At 35.1% G+C, this 13,983-nt stretch overlaps 1 protein-coding gene across 1 annotated transcript in view; it reads left to right on the forward strand.

Annotated features, from left to right (window-relative positions):
• Positions 1–3,229: 3,229 nt before the first annotated feature.
• FucT6 (alpha1,6-fucosyltransferase) overlaps positions 3,230–13,983 on the forward strand; it is a 33,469-nt gene continuing 22,715 nt past the window's right edge. Inside the window, exons 1-2 of the mRNA XM_964018.5 lie at positions 3,230–3,677; positions 5,374–5,821. Coding sequence (XP_969111.2) covers positions 3,445–3,677; positions 5,374–5,821 — 681 coding nt within the window. The 5' untranslated portion in view covers positions 3,230–3,444. The remainder of the gene's footprint in view (positions 3,678–5,373; positions 5,822–13,983) is intronic.

Consider the following 13,983-nt stretch of genomic DNA (forward strand, 5'->3'; position numbering starts at 1 on the left):
TCAGTCATCGTCATCAGTGTCATCAGTAATAAGAGGAATAAATAGTACCAATAGTTAATCGACCAGTCCAAGCGCGCCGAATTCCGTGCGGAGTACGCCGTCAATATTAAGCTGGTCTATTGCTATGACGTGTTATCGTAGTTTGTTCGTCATCCATCAGATGCGCCGGGCAAATAATAATAATAATATGAATTTAAAATAAATCAAAAAGTCATCCCAAAAATATTTTTACAATTAGTGCTCTTATGCATGTTTAAAGCGTGACACCGTGGACGTCTTAAACCGAATAAAAATCGCAAATTCATTTCGTAGTCCCTGAAGTGTGCAGCGTTGGTTTGCCTATCTCGCACTGTTCACGCCGTCAATGGCACGGTACTTTTAATTCCTCTGTTTAGTTATCAGTCATCAGCCTCATCACAGTAATCCTATAGTGTGTGATCTGTTAATAGCGTTTATTGAAGCCTGCATTAACAAAATTAAGAGGAAATAGTTTAAACAGATTTTGATTAAACTAAACAAAACATTTGACAAAAATAGAAAGTAGAAAAAAATAATATGTAACACTCATTTCATAAGACTTGATTGTGGAACTCATTCCATCCGAGCACTCCTGCGTCGTACTCCAAAATCATTAATGTCACAATAGAACGTCTTATAAAACACAATAAAAATTGTGAGAGTAAAATGTGACGTTGGCGTTTTTATAGTTTTGAAACAGCTACTTACTGTTATATATTCAAGGTGTTTTTCATGGAGGATTGTTTTATTTCGTATCTTAATTATTCAACATAATTTTGCAGGGTAACCCACTTGAGCTCTTTGATCTAAACCAAGCTTTTTATTTCAAAATTGTGTCAAAATTGTTGATTTACTACAGTGTTATACAAAAAGTGCAGGGCTTTTCGTTTAGGAATAACCCAGATTTTTTTTAGATTATATTCAACAAATCTGTAAAAAGAATTCAAATTGAAATTAAATTTATGATTCACTCAAACTTGCTTTTTAAATGTTTTTTGTTTATATAACAATTCTAGTTTTTATTCGAAAATAGTGTCAAAATTGATGATTTATTTCAGGGTTTGCTAAATTATATGAAAAGTTTTGTTATTTAGAATTAATGTCTTTATTTTTTTATGGTTTATTTATCTGGTACATTTTTCCAAATTTTTATCTAACCTGTATAAATGTATTCAAATGAAATTTATATTATTTAAAAAAAACGGTTTCTTTTTATAAGAAGGTCAATTTTTTGTGCTGTTAAATGGCAGATTGTTAAGAGCGTTTGAAAAATTATACAAAATATTTTGAATTGCATTTAGGTTTGCCCTTGCTTTTTTGTTGTTTTTTGTATCTCTTACATTTTCAACAAACTTGTTAAAATCGATTTATGATGAAATTAAATTGCTTTTATTTTATTTGAAACATGACTGGATACAGAATTTCTCTTTAAAAAAATCTACATAGTGATTCATTTAAGCTTGCTTCTTGATCTAAACGAAGTTTTTTATTGTAACATTTTGTGGATTTATCGCAGTGTTTATAAATTATACAAAAACTATAGAATTTTTCATTAAGGAATGTCTTAGAATATTTTTTATTTTTATTAAATCTGAAAAACTAATTTATTCTGAAATGAAATTTATGTTACGTAAACACTTATACGTAAAGACTTTTCTTTCATAAATATTTATATTCCATGTCATTTCATAGTAGAATTTTGCAACATCGCATTTGAATTTTTTGGAGTGAAATGGACCACAAGTTAAACGTTTGGTGGGTTTTCTTAGCTCAAAACGTGTCGCTGGGATTTAATAGTTTAAAACAGAATTCTTTTTCGTATTTTTGCTAATTTCAGAAATTTCTGGAGGCGTTCGTGCAAGATTACTTCCATTATCATCCATATTCTTCTTTTTTCACAAAATTTGGATGAAATAAAAGTTTTAAGTCAATTTTTCACTTTAAAAACTTTAACAAAAACGGCAAAAAGAATTCAAATTACAAAAAGTAGTATAAAAACCCGTTTGATAAGATCTTAAAGCACTCATTCTTTCAAAAAACTCATGGCTAACGAGTTTTTGAAACTGAGTTCGTACTTTAAGACTGGTCTTATAAAACTTGTTTTTAAATATACTTTTATAATTTATAATTATAATTTTTTGTTTATAATTTATTTTATAATTGTTACTGTTAATATTTCAGTTCATAGTAGAATTACAACATCGCAATTGAATTTTTGGAGTGACAAATAAAACACAAATTGAGAGTTTCTGTGTAAGAGGAGAATTCTGTGTTAAACTATATAAATTCCAACGACACGTTTTGAACTTAGAAAACCCACCAGAAACTCTCAATTTGTGCTCCATTTTCTTCTAAAAAATGCAAATGCGATGTTGCAAAATTGTGGTATGAACTGATATACTGACGGAATACAAATGTTTATTTCGGAAGTAAAGTTATCGTTGGGGGCGCCACCGAGCTAGGTCGAAAACAGTAAATGGCGGGAAAATGTTTATTCGGATATTTTGAGCGTTGTACGAATTTTGAGGCTTTACAATTATTACATTGCCAATGCGGAATGACTATTGTATCTTTGGTGGAAGAAACGAATGTTGACAAATTGGAGATGACGAGGAAAACACGAATAATGAATGACTTTCTTTATTGGAAAATTATTACAAAGACTACATTTGGCATAATTTACGTTTAAGTGTATTGGCAGTTGTTAATCTTAATTGTAGTTTTGTTGATTTATTGAAGTATTTCATGATTTTATCAGTGGAAAAATTCTAGCCTGAAATTCAGACACTTTACTAATTTATTGGTTTCTTGAGCCCAACTTTGTGTTCGCTGTGATCCATTACTTATAGTCTTTAATTAGACAACTGTTTGATAACACTTTGTAATGAAAATTTAAATCTTTTTCACTTTTTATCCACTTTCAAATACCAAGAATAAACACTTTATACCACGAAAAACCGCAGACCCAAAGTCTAAGCTAGTATTGACCACCACGTACTTTTAAAGTGATTCTCTCTAATGTAAGCAATTAACACTATAAACGCAAAATTGTTAAACAATTCATTAAATGCCAATTAAATGTGGAATTGTTACTGTTTTGGACATAGCTCAAAAATCATCACCAGGGGGCGACTAGTTAATTTCATTTCCGATTGTTTTGTGAGTAGGTTTAGTTTTGACTTTAAATTCGTAGATCATTTGTCTTTTAGATAATTTGTACTTAGAAAACAACTGCTGTCAGATTGTTGAGTGTTTTATTGTTGTTAAAACAAATTGACACGTATTTCTGTCGTGGTGTTGTTACGTACGTTTTTCCAATAGTTTACATAAATAAACAAATAATGGATATCGTGAGACGAATCTGTGCAAGGTTTAATTGAATACAATTCAGATATGGAAAAGTGTAACTTAACCTACAAATAAGCGATGGATACGATATTAAGAAGAATAAATGTCGTCGGATGGCATCGAATGCTAGTTGTTTTTCTTTTTATTTGGCTGGTTATACTTGTTTTCACGGCACTGCCTATGCTAGGACCTCACATACCCTCAGGAGAGACCAAAACTTTGGAGCGCTTAAAAAGAGCGTTGACGGATTTGGAAGCCCTCCGGAAACAAAATAATGAACTACAGGAAATTTTTAAAGACATTAATGTCGAGTAAGTAATGGTTTATTGTGCTCTGAAAATTTGTAAACCATTTTTTTGCGTTAAATATTGATTAATAAGCAATTTTTCAGAACTTATTCGTCAAGTAGTACTTTACAGATAGGTTTAAACAAAATGTTATGCAAACCGTTACCAATCTAGAGCACAAGCTGTGCGCACGTGTAATTTTGTTTTTTGCTTTTGTTTCACCATTAGAGAAAATTATTAATATTATACACTTATTAGGTACTAAAGTTGCTTTTTTACACCCATTTGATTATTGTAAAAGTAACAATAAATAGGTAAAGTAAAAAATAAAATGAATTTTCTCACCAAAGTTGTCAACATAATAGAAATTAATTTCAATTTACTGCAAATCTAATATGTATTAACTAATTCTTACCAAGATTTTAAATTGCTTTCCATTCATTCTTTTCTTGATTTATTTTGTTGATCATTGCTTAATTTACAGGTTGAATCAAAAGTGTTGCAAAAATTTATTTCTCTGTTAATGGTCATTTTTCGAAAAAAATCAGTAACTGGGCGATTATACCGGGTGTATCAGAAATAGGTGTGATAATTTTACTATGTAATAAAACTTATCAAGTACAACAACTCTTCTAAGTATATAACATTTTGCAAAATTCTTATTTATTATTTTCACTGTTTTCCTCCTTTCTTTTGTGTAAACGAGCTGGTCAGTGTTTAATAATTAGTTTGTATTCGTAGCAACAATTTTCATTGTTATTTTAAATTGTTCAAATTTTCCGTTTCTATCACAACGAAAATAGTACTTTTATTTTTGTACCCATAGGCGGGTACAGGTTTCATTCAATGAGTTATCTTTACCAAATTTCAAATAAATTGTCGAAAATTTTATTGAAAAATTATAAATAAAAAAATGTTTTATATGTTGAGCTCCATTACCTGCCAAAATTAACACACGCATTTCTGATACACCCTCCATATTTGAAAAATATTGGTAATATTTTCTTTTATTTGCTGCTTTTTGACATAACAATTACGGCATTGTCTTATTTGACACCATCTACAAGTAGCTTTTTCTAATTTTTTCATATTTGATTATTTTTTTTAAACAACAATTTTTAGTAAAAGTTGATCATGTGGCACATGTTTGTAAAATGTAGTTCCAATTTAAAATAACAAAGTTAAATATAGTCGAAAATGTACTATAACACAGAATTAAAACATTTAGATCATAATTAGAAATTCTTCACCTCTATGATAAATTACCATAAAAATTAATACACAAACTCATTACTTCAGTTACTTTTTACACCCATTTGGTTGGACTAGGCACACTTCTTATGGGAATTTAAGGACCACTCAAATTATATCAATGATAGCAATGATATGATTTGTTCAGTTTTTTGTGACGCATCGATTGATATAAAAATTACTCAATTTGAGTGGTCCTTAAATTCTCATAAGAAGTGTGCCTAGTCCTAACATTAATTATAACTAACATTACGAGAAGTTCCTCACCTAAATTGTAAACATAATAGAATTTAACTTGTAAAAAATAATATGTAATTAATAAATTATTACCAAGATGTAAAATAGCTTTCCGTTTTCTTTTTTTTTATTTATTTTATAGTCATCCGACCACAAAAAAAACACAACTTTAAGTGCTGATTAATTATATATTTTTTTTGCAAAAAATTTTTTTAAAATTTTTGTTTTTCAGTTCGTTGCGTGGAGACCAGAAGGAAGCGATCGAAAACTTTCAATACCGTTTAACAAAGGCCGAACACACATTTAGCAAAAATCAAGTAGGTTATGTGAGTGCGAAAGAAGAGCCCAACTCAGAGTATGAGCTTTTAAGACGCCGAATTTATAGCAATACCAAAGAATTTTGGTATTTTATTCATTCAGGTTTGTTGGATCTTGAAAAAAAAGCTCATGAATCGGCTCCGGAAATAGTCGATTCTGTTAAATATTTACTGAGTTTGGGTGTTGAACATAAAAGGTCTTTGTTGCATGATATTGATCAGTTGGCTGAAGTCGATGGTTATGCGACATGGAGGGAAAAAGAAGCGAATGACTTGAGTGGACTTGTACAGAAGAGGTTTCATTTTTTGCAAAATCCGGCCGATTGCAAAACAGCCAAAAAACTTATTTGCAGTTTGAATAAGGTAAGTAAAGGTTTTTAGGTGATGTTCTAGGGTGTTATAAGTTATAACTGTGAGCTCAGGTCTCGAGGTTAGGTGGAACACGAGGGCGTAAATTTCCACGCCAATTTTTTTTGTTCTATGTTTGTTTATTTGCAACCACCACGAACATACATATAAAATACACTGAACATCAAAATTATCGCATCACTTAAATTGCAAGATTTTGAACCTTAAGAGACGGTTTACAAAACATTTTAATTGCAGTTAAATTTTAATCGCGATTAAGTTGACATTTGTCAATGCACTTTTAGGGCCGGTTTATAGAAAGTTGCATCAAATTTTAATTCGTTGTTAAACGTTAACAACGCGATTAGACCAATCAAAATATATTCCACTGCACTGATATCCAATCTCGCTAGGAAAAAATATTTTTTTCTATTAATTCGTTTGTCTAATAAAAAAGAAAAAAAAACATTTGACCAAAAAATCACATTAGCTGTTTTTTACATCAATGGATCGGAAATACAAAATAAAATTATTCTGCAAAAATTTGACTTGAAAAAAATCGTTAGAATTGGATTAAAAGCCATTTTGATATTGTTCATGGGAAATTTCAGTATAATTTAGGAGGGACAAGATTGAGTAGTAATAAATCTCCGCCACAAAAGGATTCCACTACCTACCCCAATAACAGTAATGACTCCAGAAATTTTACAACCAGCGGCACGGTCCCATCGGGCGGTTTTAAAGTCAGGACAGGAATAAGCACTAACGTGTTAAAAATGTTTTTATTAAAAAATTACATCAGATGTTCAAATTGATGACTATTTTGGTCTAAGCACAAACGAATTCTTCGTTTACAATTCGCATGAACCCTTGCCGTAGGATTTAAAGATTAACATTCCATTTACAGTAAATAGATAAAGTAAATGGTAATCCGGGTCTGAAAAATTCTTACCAGCTGCCTCAACCTTCAGACCCAACAATGATCTCGTGCCAATTTTACGACAAATGCAATAAATTTTTGAAAACCACCACCCTGATGGAGACCTTTTGTGGAAGTGATTTACAATTTTACCAAAATTCATGGGAAAAAAGCTGCCCCAATATCAAAACAGAAATTAAAAATCAACGACACATTTTCTCAAAAATGTAATTAGGCACTTTGATTCACTAGCTCAAAATACACCTATGGACCAAAGATCAGTAATCATTTTAAAAATTGGTCAAATCGTTCTTCTATACAATAAAATCACATACGATTTCTGATAGATTTGATCTATCATTAAAAGTATAGATTACATTAGCTATTATTTTTTTGAAGTGCATGAATAATTTATAACAGCAAATTTTTGAAAGAAAATGCGACATTGGCGTTTTTATAGTTTTGAAAGAGCTAATAAGTATGAAATTTTATGAAAGGTTTAAAAAAAATATATTTTGACGCCCTATAAAATTCTGTGTCTCAACAACAACAAAAGATTACAAGATTTCTATTTTTCTGAATTTTCTTATACCCGTTCAAAAATTTTCAAAGGAGAATTCCCGAAGTACGTATAATAATAATTTATTTTTGTTTTATGGTGCGGGACGAGCTTTCAGATCATCAAAGACGCACAAAACATAAAAATACAAACTTTGTACTTTTCTGTTTTACTTAACATTGTTAATTACACTGATACTTACCAATTACTACTACTTGTTTATTTTTTACTGTCACTTATTAACTTAATTGTGAATTAAATTATTTGCGTGGAATTAATTGTTTTCTGTTTTGCAACTTTTTTAGTTAGTTAACGATTGAGCTAGATAAGAATCATATTCATTCCGTCTTTTGATAGAATAATAGAAATAATAGAAAAACTGTTTCTGAAAAACAGCAATTTATGACCATTCATGAATCAGTATAGTGTTTTGTGGTCCACTGAAAATAATCCACTTGTGTTTCCGATAAAATATAAACTAATTACATGCTGCCTTTCTTTAGGGGGTGTGTCCACCTTGAAAAAAAAATGCCTAAAGCTGTTTTGAGTAAATTGTTATCTCAGTTATCTCAAGAACTAATAATCATACAGAAATCAGCGTTTGTTATTAAATACTTTAATTTGTTTTATTATACAGACATTTTTTTTAAAACGAGCCATTCTGCCTATCACATAAAATAAACAAAAATTAGATAGTCTTGAAACAGGTCAGTTTTTATTTACAGGGGGTGATGTCATTTAAAATTTTGAAGGGATTTTTTTGTATTACAAAGGGGCTATGGTGTTACAACTTTCAAAAGTATCTACATTAAAAGGTGTTCTCCTGTAAATAATAATTAATAATTGAGATGTCTCGGGATTTTTTTTGTCGAACTTCAGACTTTTTAAGAGCTTTTAAATTTAAAATAATAAAACTGGATGTCAAAATTCACGTGTAAGTTTGTAGTGTATTTTAAAAACTCAAAAAATTAATAATCTTTGATATAAATTTAGTCTCTACGAGGATTTATTAATTTTTTTGTAATTTTCGACAAATCATCTACATAAATGTAGTTTTTTACATTTCTATGGAATTTGAAGAGTGTGTTTATTGTGGTGCGGAAATTGTCATTAGGAAGGAAGTAGGTAACCAATATAATCATACTGGAACGTATATTCACCTTATACACATTTTAACAATAGTTGAATTTTAGGAAACGTGCGCACTGCACATAATGATTGGTTCTATTATGGTATTTAATCACAAATTTTTGTAATTTTGATGACAACGCAAAAACAATTCGTTTCAAAACCTTGTTTGAAGTTATTGAAAAAACAATCTCGGTGTTTTTTAAGGAAATTATCGAAGATTGCCACACATTTAAGTGTAAAATATTATTTTTAAGTATATTTTGTCTACAGGTTTCTTAAATTTTTTACAGCTTTATCCAGTAATTTTTTTAATGATGGTTTTAATAACATTGTGTAGCAAAACAATGGTAACTGAGAATATAAAATTTGTTCTCACTTTGTTTTTTGCATTTTTTAAATATCTTAGTTTGTGAACAGTAATTTTCCGAAAACTAGCAATTTGGTATTATAGAATGTGGGTTATAACCAGTGTGAGGAAATTTTATGGGGTGGCCATGAGGCCACAACCGATCAGCCGACTCGTCGTAGCGCTCTCGCGATGTTCATATTTATCGATGAAATGGTCCGTTATAGCACGTGCATTGGCGTAGTTTACTTGGGGTTTATACAATTAATGTTATCGGTCGCTTACAAAAATCTAATTAAAAGATAAATATTATTGTTTTATTATAATTACGGAGTACCCAAGAAAAATTGTGGCAATAAAATAGTCGCTAATTTATTAAGACTGCGGTATATTTGTTGAGATTATTTTCTGAATGAATTTTAAAATAGTTGCTAATATCAGCTTCTGATTGGCTAGTTCAAACCCTGACAAGGCACTTAATTTGACATAATCGTTAAAAAATAACTTCATCATTTCCTTAATCTTACACGGACACCAATGAAGATGTTTAATACAGGGGAGCGTAAGTCACTATTACATTTTGAACATGTTGCGTTTTAATTCCAGTGGAAATTAAAATTAAAAACTAAATATGTAGGGCCATTTTTGAAACGCAAAATAACAGTTAATTTGAACACGTGCAAAATCCATTACAATGGCCTTTGATGAACCGATTTTTGTACAGAAGCGTAATTATCGCAAATTGCAAACATATGCTTATCAAATATCAGGAAAATCTTTGGACCGGCGGCAACTTTAGCAACTCACTACTTTACTAACTGTGAAAGTACTCAACCACTTTAAATAATCCTGTCAGGAGAGCTGGTGCCGAGGTGTCGGGGTCAGGTCATCAATTTTAGTTAAGACAACGTCTGAAAAATAAAATGGGGGTGTGAGTAATCCAGTCCATCAGAGTGAGACGTCCACAATCGCCATTTGTGAACCAATAAATGTAACAGTCGTTAACCCAAAATAATTATGCAAATCTACCATCAATAAAATATGTAATTCGAATAGAATCGGTTGAGCTCTGTCCAAGGGGTTCAAAAGGTTAACAGTCGCAGTCCTGGTCAATAGGACTCCAGGAGCATAGGGGAAACCAGGCAAAGGGTTACCCCTTTGCTCATAGATACCATCCAGCCCGCTTGTCTCTGGATCAGCAGCAATCGAGAGACCACCTCGCGGTTCTGACGTGCAATAGGCAACGCTGCCTTGTCATCCACCACTTGTCTTAGGTTGTGCAATGAGTACCCCGGTAATATCCGTCCAGCGTCTACTTCGAGACCCGCAGGTCATTCAACACCAAGCGTGCAATGGATATTATGTTCATGGTACTCGCCTATGACCAACATAAAAAGGGGGCGGTTCCGGGCAGTGCAATGATCACCTTTTTGGCCAACCTGCTCAGCCGCTAATCAAACATAGCCCTAAGCGTGCAATGGAGGCCCTCTTCATAGTGCAGGTGGTGAACAAGTCCCTATAAACCTCATGGCCGCAGCCGTATCTCAGGGGCGGTTCCGGGCAGTGCAATGAACACCTTTTTGGCTAACCTGCTCAACTGCTAATCACACATAGCCCTGAGCGTGCAATGGAAGCCCTCTTCATAGTGCAGGTGGTGAACAAGTCCCTTAACCTCATAGCCGAAGCCGTCTCACGGACCAACGAGCAAGTGCAATGATCACCTTCCAGCGCTCTCCCCACGACCTATTCTGCAACCTAGACCTGGGGGTGCAATGAACGCGGCTGCCTAGTGATCCCCCGCGTCCACAAATAAACATAAACCAGACCTGGAGGCCTCGCGACGCCGCGACCCTCCAGCGTCCCCTGTTGGGTTAATCTCGGCGTGCAATGGGCATTTTCGAGCGCCGCCCCGCCTCAAGCTTAACCGTGGATTAATTAAGGATAGACAGACTAACAAAGTTTAGCTCGACATGTCGGGGCTCAACTCAATCTTATTCATAGTTCGTCAACTCTCAATTCAATATCATTCTTATCAAATATCATCAACTTTAGTATCAACCAATTAAATAAACTATCAACTGATGAATAGCGCATTAATTCAACTTCAGTTTGATATTGTACTCAATACTCACGCAGGTTTCTGATGAACGTTATCAACAATTATAAAATCAACACCGCAGCAATTAAAATAATGATTGAACGACTCACCCTACCGTTGATATGGTAATTATCATAAATCTCTACACCTTATTGGATTGAAAAACCTCACACACCAACAAACTGGGATTACTCAGTGATAACTCACCTTGATTCACTTAAGCAATTACTTTAAGTCACTCTAACTTGGAACTGACTCTAGCTCACACTACCCCTCTAAAGTGTGGGTGAAAACTAAAAACTCATATGCAAAATTGCATATTCGAAGGCGTCTTTCTCACGGTCGACTTGGGGTGGTCTGCTTGTCACCCTGACTAGCTAATAAATTAGGCTCAAGTGTTTATGTTTCTCGGAATAAAAGTCTCGGGGTCTTTTCGGAGCTTTACTGACTAATTACCCTAATTATCTACATGCTAATCTATGACGAAAAGTAAAAAAACCACAAATTACCATTAAATTAAAATATAAAATTAAAAAAAAATTATGACCGCTCGGACTTCATCCTACAACTTCGGCCATCCTGCAATTCACCTCGTCCCGAGGTGACATTACTCGTCTGTCACTTCCGGGTCCTCGTCAGATGGGACAATCTCGTCTTCCCCACTTTCGCTGTCGGTGTCATCTGACACTCCTCCTGGCACGCGCCATGGTCGCATCCGATCGACAGCAACTACGCGTTCGTAATTGGTCTTTTTCGAAGTTCTGTGTGACCCTTTCATGTCGGTTACGACGTAGCGATCATTAGGTAATACTGTTTTTACCACCATCGGGCCGCTGTAAGGGGGTATTAATTTTCGGCTGGTACCTGTGTTTGAAGCGACGTTCTTTTCCACCAACACTAGGTCACCCTGTTTGTAGCGCCGTGGTCGTTTTCGTCGCTTGTCAAAATTCTTTTTCTGATTATCTTGTGCCTGGGACATCTTTGCGAGTGCTTCCTCTCGAGTAGCTACTAAATCCTCTACAACGGAAGATACTTGGGTGATTTCATCGCGAAGTACGACATCAGTTCCGTTGCGCGGTACATATCCTAGTAACAATTGGGATGGTGTTTTCCGGGTGGACTTATTTGCAACGTTATTAATTGCAAACTGCACATTCCTGATGTGCTCGTCCCACCGTTCCTCCTCAAGTGTCGAAGATAAAAGGGCCGCTAAAATCGTCCGATTTAGGCGCTCAACTTGGCCGTTCGCCCTTGGCGTCGCGACTGCGTTCATCACGTGACGAATATTATTTTGTCGGCAAAATTGTTTGAAGCGTTTTGAAGTAAAACAGCTTCCTTGATCTGATATTAAAATCTCTGGTTTGCCATACGTGGCGAAAATATCACGGAAATATTCGGTTACGTATTTTACTTTGGTCGACTTGACTGCACGGAGAAAAACGAATTTTGTAAACGCGTCGATTCCGGCGATGATGTGCGTGTGACCTCGACGACTTTTGGGGAATGGTCCTAAATGATCAACATGGAACACATTCAGCGGTTCCGCGGTCTTCTTGATGGGATGAAGAAACCCTTCTTTTCTACCCGATGCGCGCTTATTGTACAAACACGCAATGCAGCAAGCGATGTATTGCTCTACGTACTTACGCATCCTAGGGAACCAATAATGCTCGCACAGTCGGGACAATGTCTTTTCCACCGCAAAATGACCGAAATCGTCGTGTGCGGCTCGCACCACCTGGTGTCTCATCCCTCTAGGGACAACCCATTGGATTCCCCGCACGGTAATGCGATACACGCGTCCATCGCGTAGGGCGTAATTTTTATAAATTTTCCGTTCTTCGTCATTTGTCGGGGGTTTCGACAAAATTTGGCGGATGCGCTTTATTTTGTCGTCGGTTAGTTGCCCCGATAGGACCCAATCCGCCTCTTCGATGTGAAGTACTTCGCCGATTTCTCCCGATTCCACCGGATTTCTGCTTAACGCATCGACATGTTTCATACGATTTCCGGGTCTGTACTTCACCTCAAATGTAAATTCTTGCAGTTGGAGCCACCATCTGGCAATGCGCGGGATTATTTGTTTTTTAACGCTCGTCGCTCGTAATGCATTACAGTCGGTCACGACGGTAAATTTTATACCGAGCAGGTAAGATCGAAATTTCTTTAAGCTTTCCACGACGGCTAGTGTCTCGAGCTCGTACGAATGATATTTTTGCTCAGTATCGGTCGTTTGCCGGCTGTAGTACGCCACTGGATGTAATCGCTCGTCGGGTTGTTTTTGCAATAAAATTCCGGCCAGCCCTAACGCACTGGCGTCGGTGTGAACTCCGGTCTCTAGCTCGGCATTAAATAATACTAACGTCGGGCGCGTCACAAGTGCCGCCTGTAATTTGCGGAACGCCTCTTCCTCTTTGTCGCCCCAATTCCAGGCAGTACTTTTCTTCGTCAGATTTGTCAAAGGTTTAGCGATCAACGCGTAATCTTTGACGAAGTGACGGAAATATCCCGTCAACCCGATGAATTGTCTAATTTGGTGTACTGATTTCGGAGCGGTATATGCCTCTATGGCTTTGGTTTTATCTTGACCGGGTTTGATTTTTCCGTCCTCGATATCAAATCCCAAAAATGTCACGGAGGTCATCAGAAACGAACACTTTTTCAAGTTAAGTGTTAATCCTTCGCTTCTGAGAATCTCGAACACTTTTTGTAGATTTTGTAACGCTTCGTTGACGTCTTTTGCGTGTAAAAGGACGTCATCCAAATACACGGCGGCGTTTTCTCGCGCTGGTTTCAAGATCTTATTCATGAATCGCTGAAACGTTCGCGGCGCATTCGTCAGTCCGAATGGCACTCTGTTGTACTCATATTGACCGAAGGGGGTAACAAATGAAGTATACTTCTTCGACTCTTCACTTAGCGGGATTTGATGGTAACCCGACCGCAAATCGAGACTCGTGAAATACACGCCACCCTGCAGCCGATCAATTTGATCGTCCACTCGAGGTAGGGGATGGTTGTCCTTAACCGTTTGTGCATTTAACTTCCGGTAATCGATGCACAATCTTTGTTCGCCATTTTTCTTTTTGACTAATAATACCGGTGAGCAGTAATTTGACTCGCT

This window comes from Tribolium castaneum, chromosome 9 (assembly GCF_031307605.1).
Source record: "Tribolium castaneum strain GA2 chromosome 9, icTriCast1.1, whole genome shotgun sequence".
In the NCBI taxonomy this organism is placed as follows: domain Eukaryota; kingdom Metazoa; phylum Arthropoda; class Insecta; order Coleoptera; family Tenebrionidae; genus Tribolium; species Tribolium castaneum.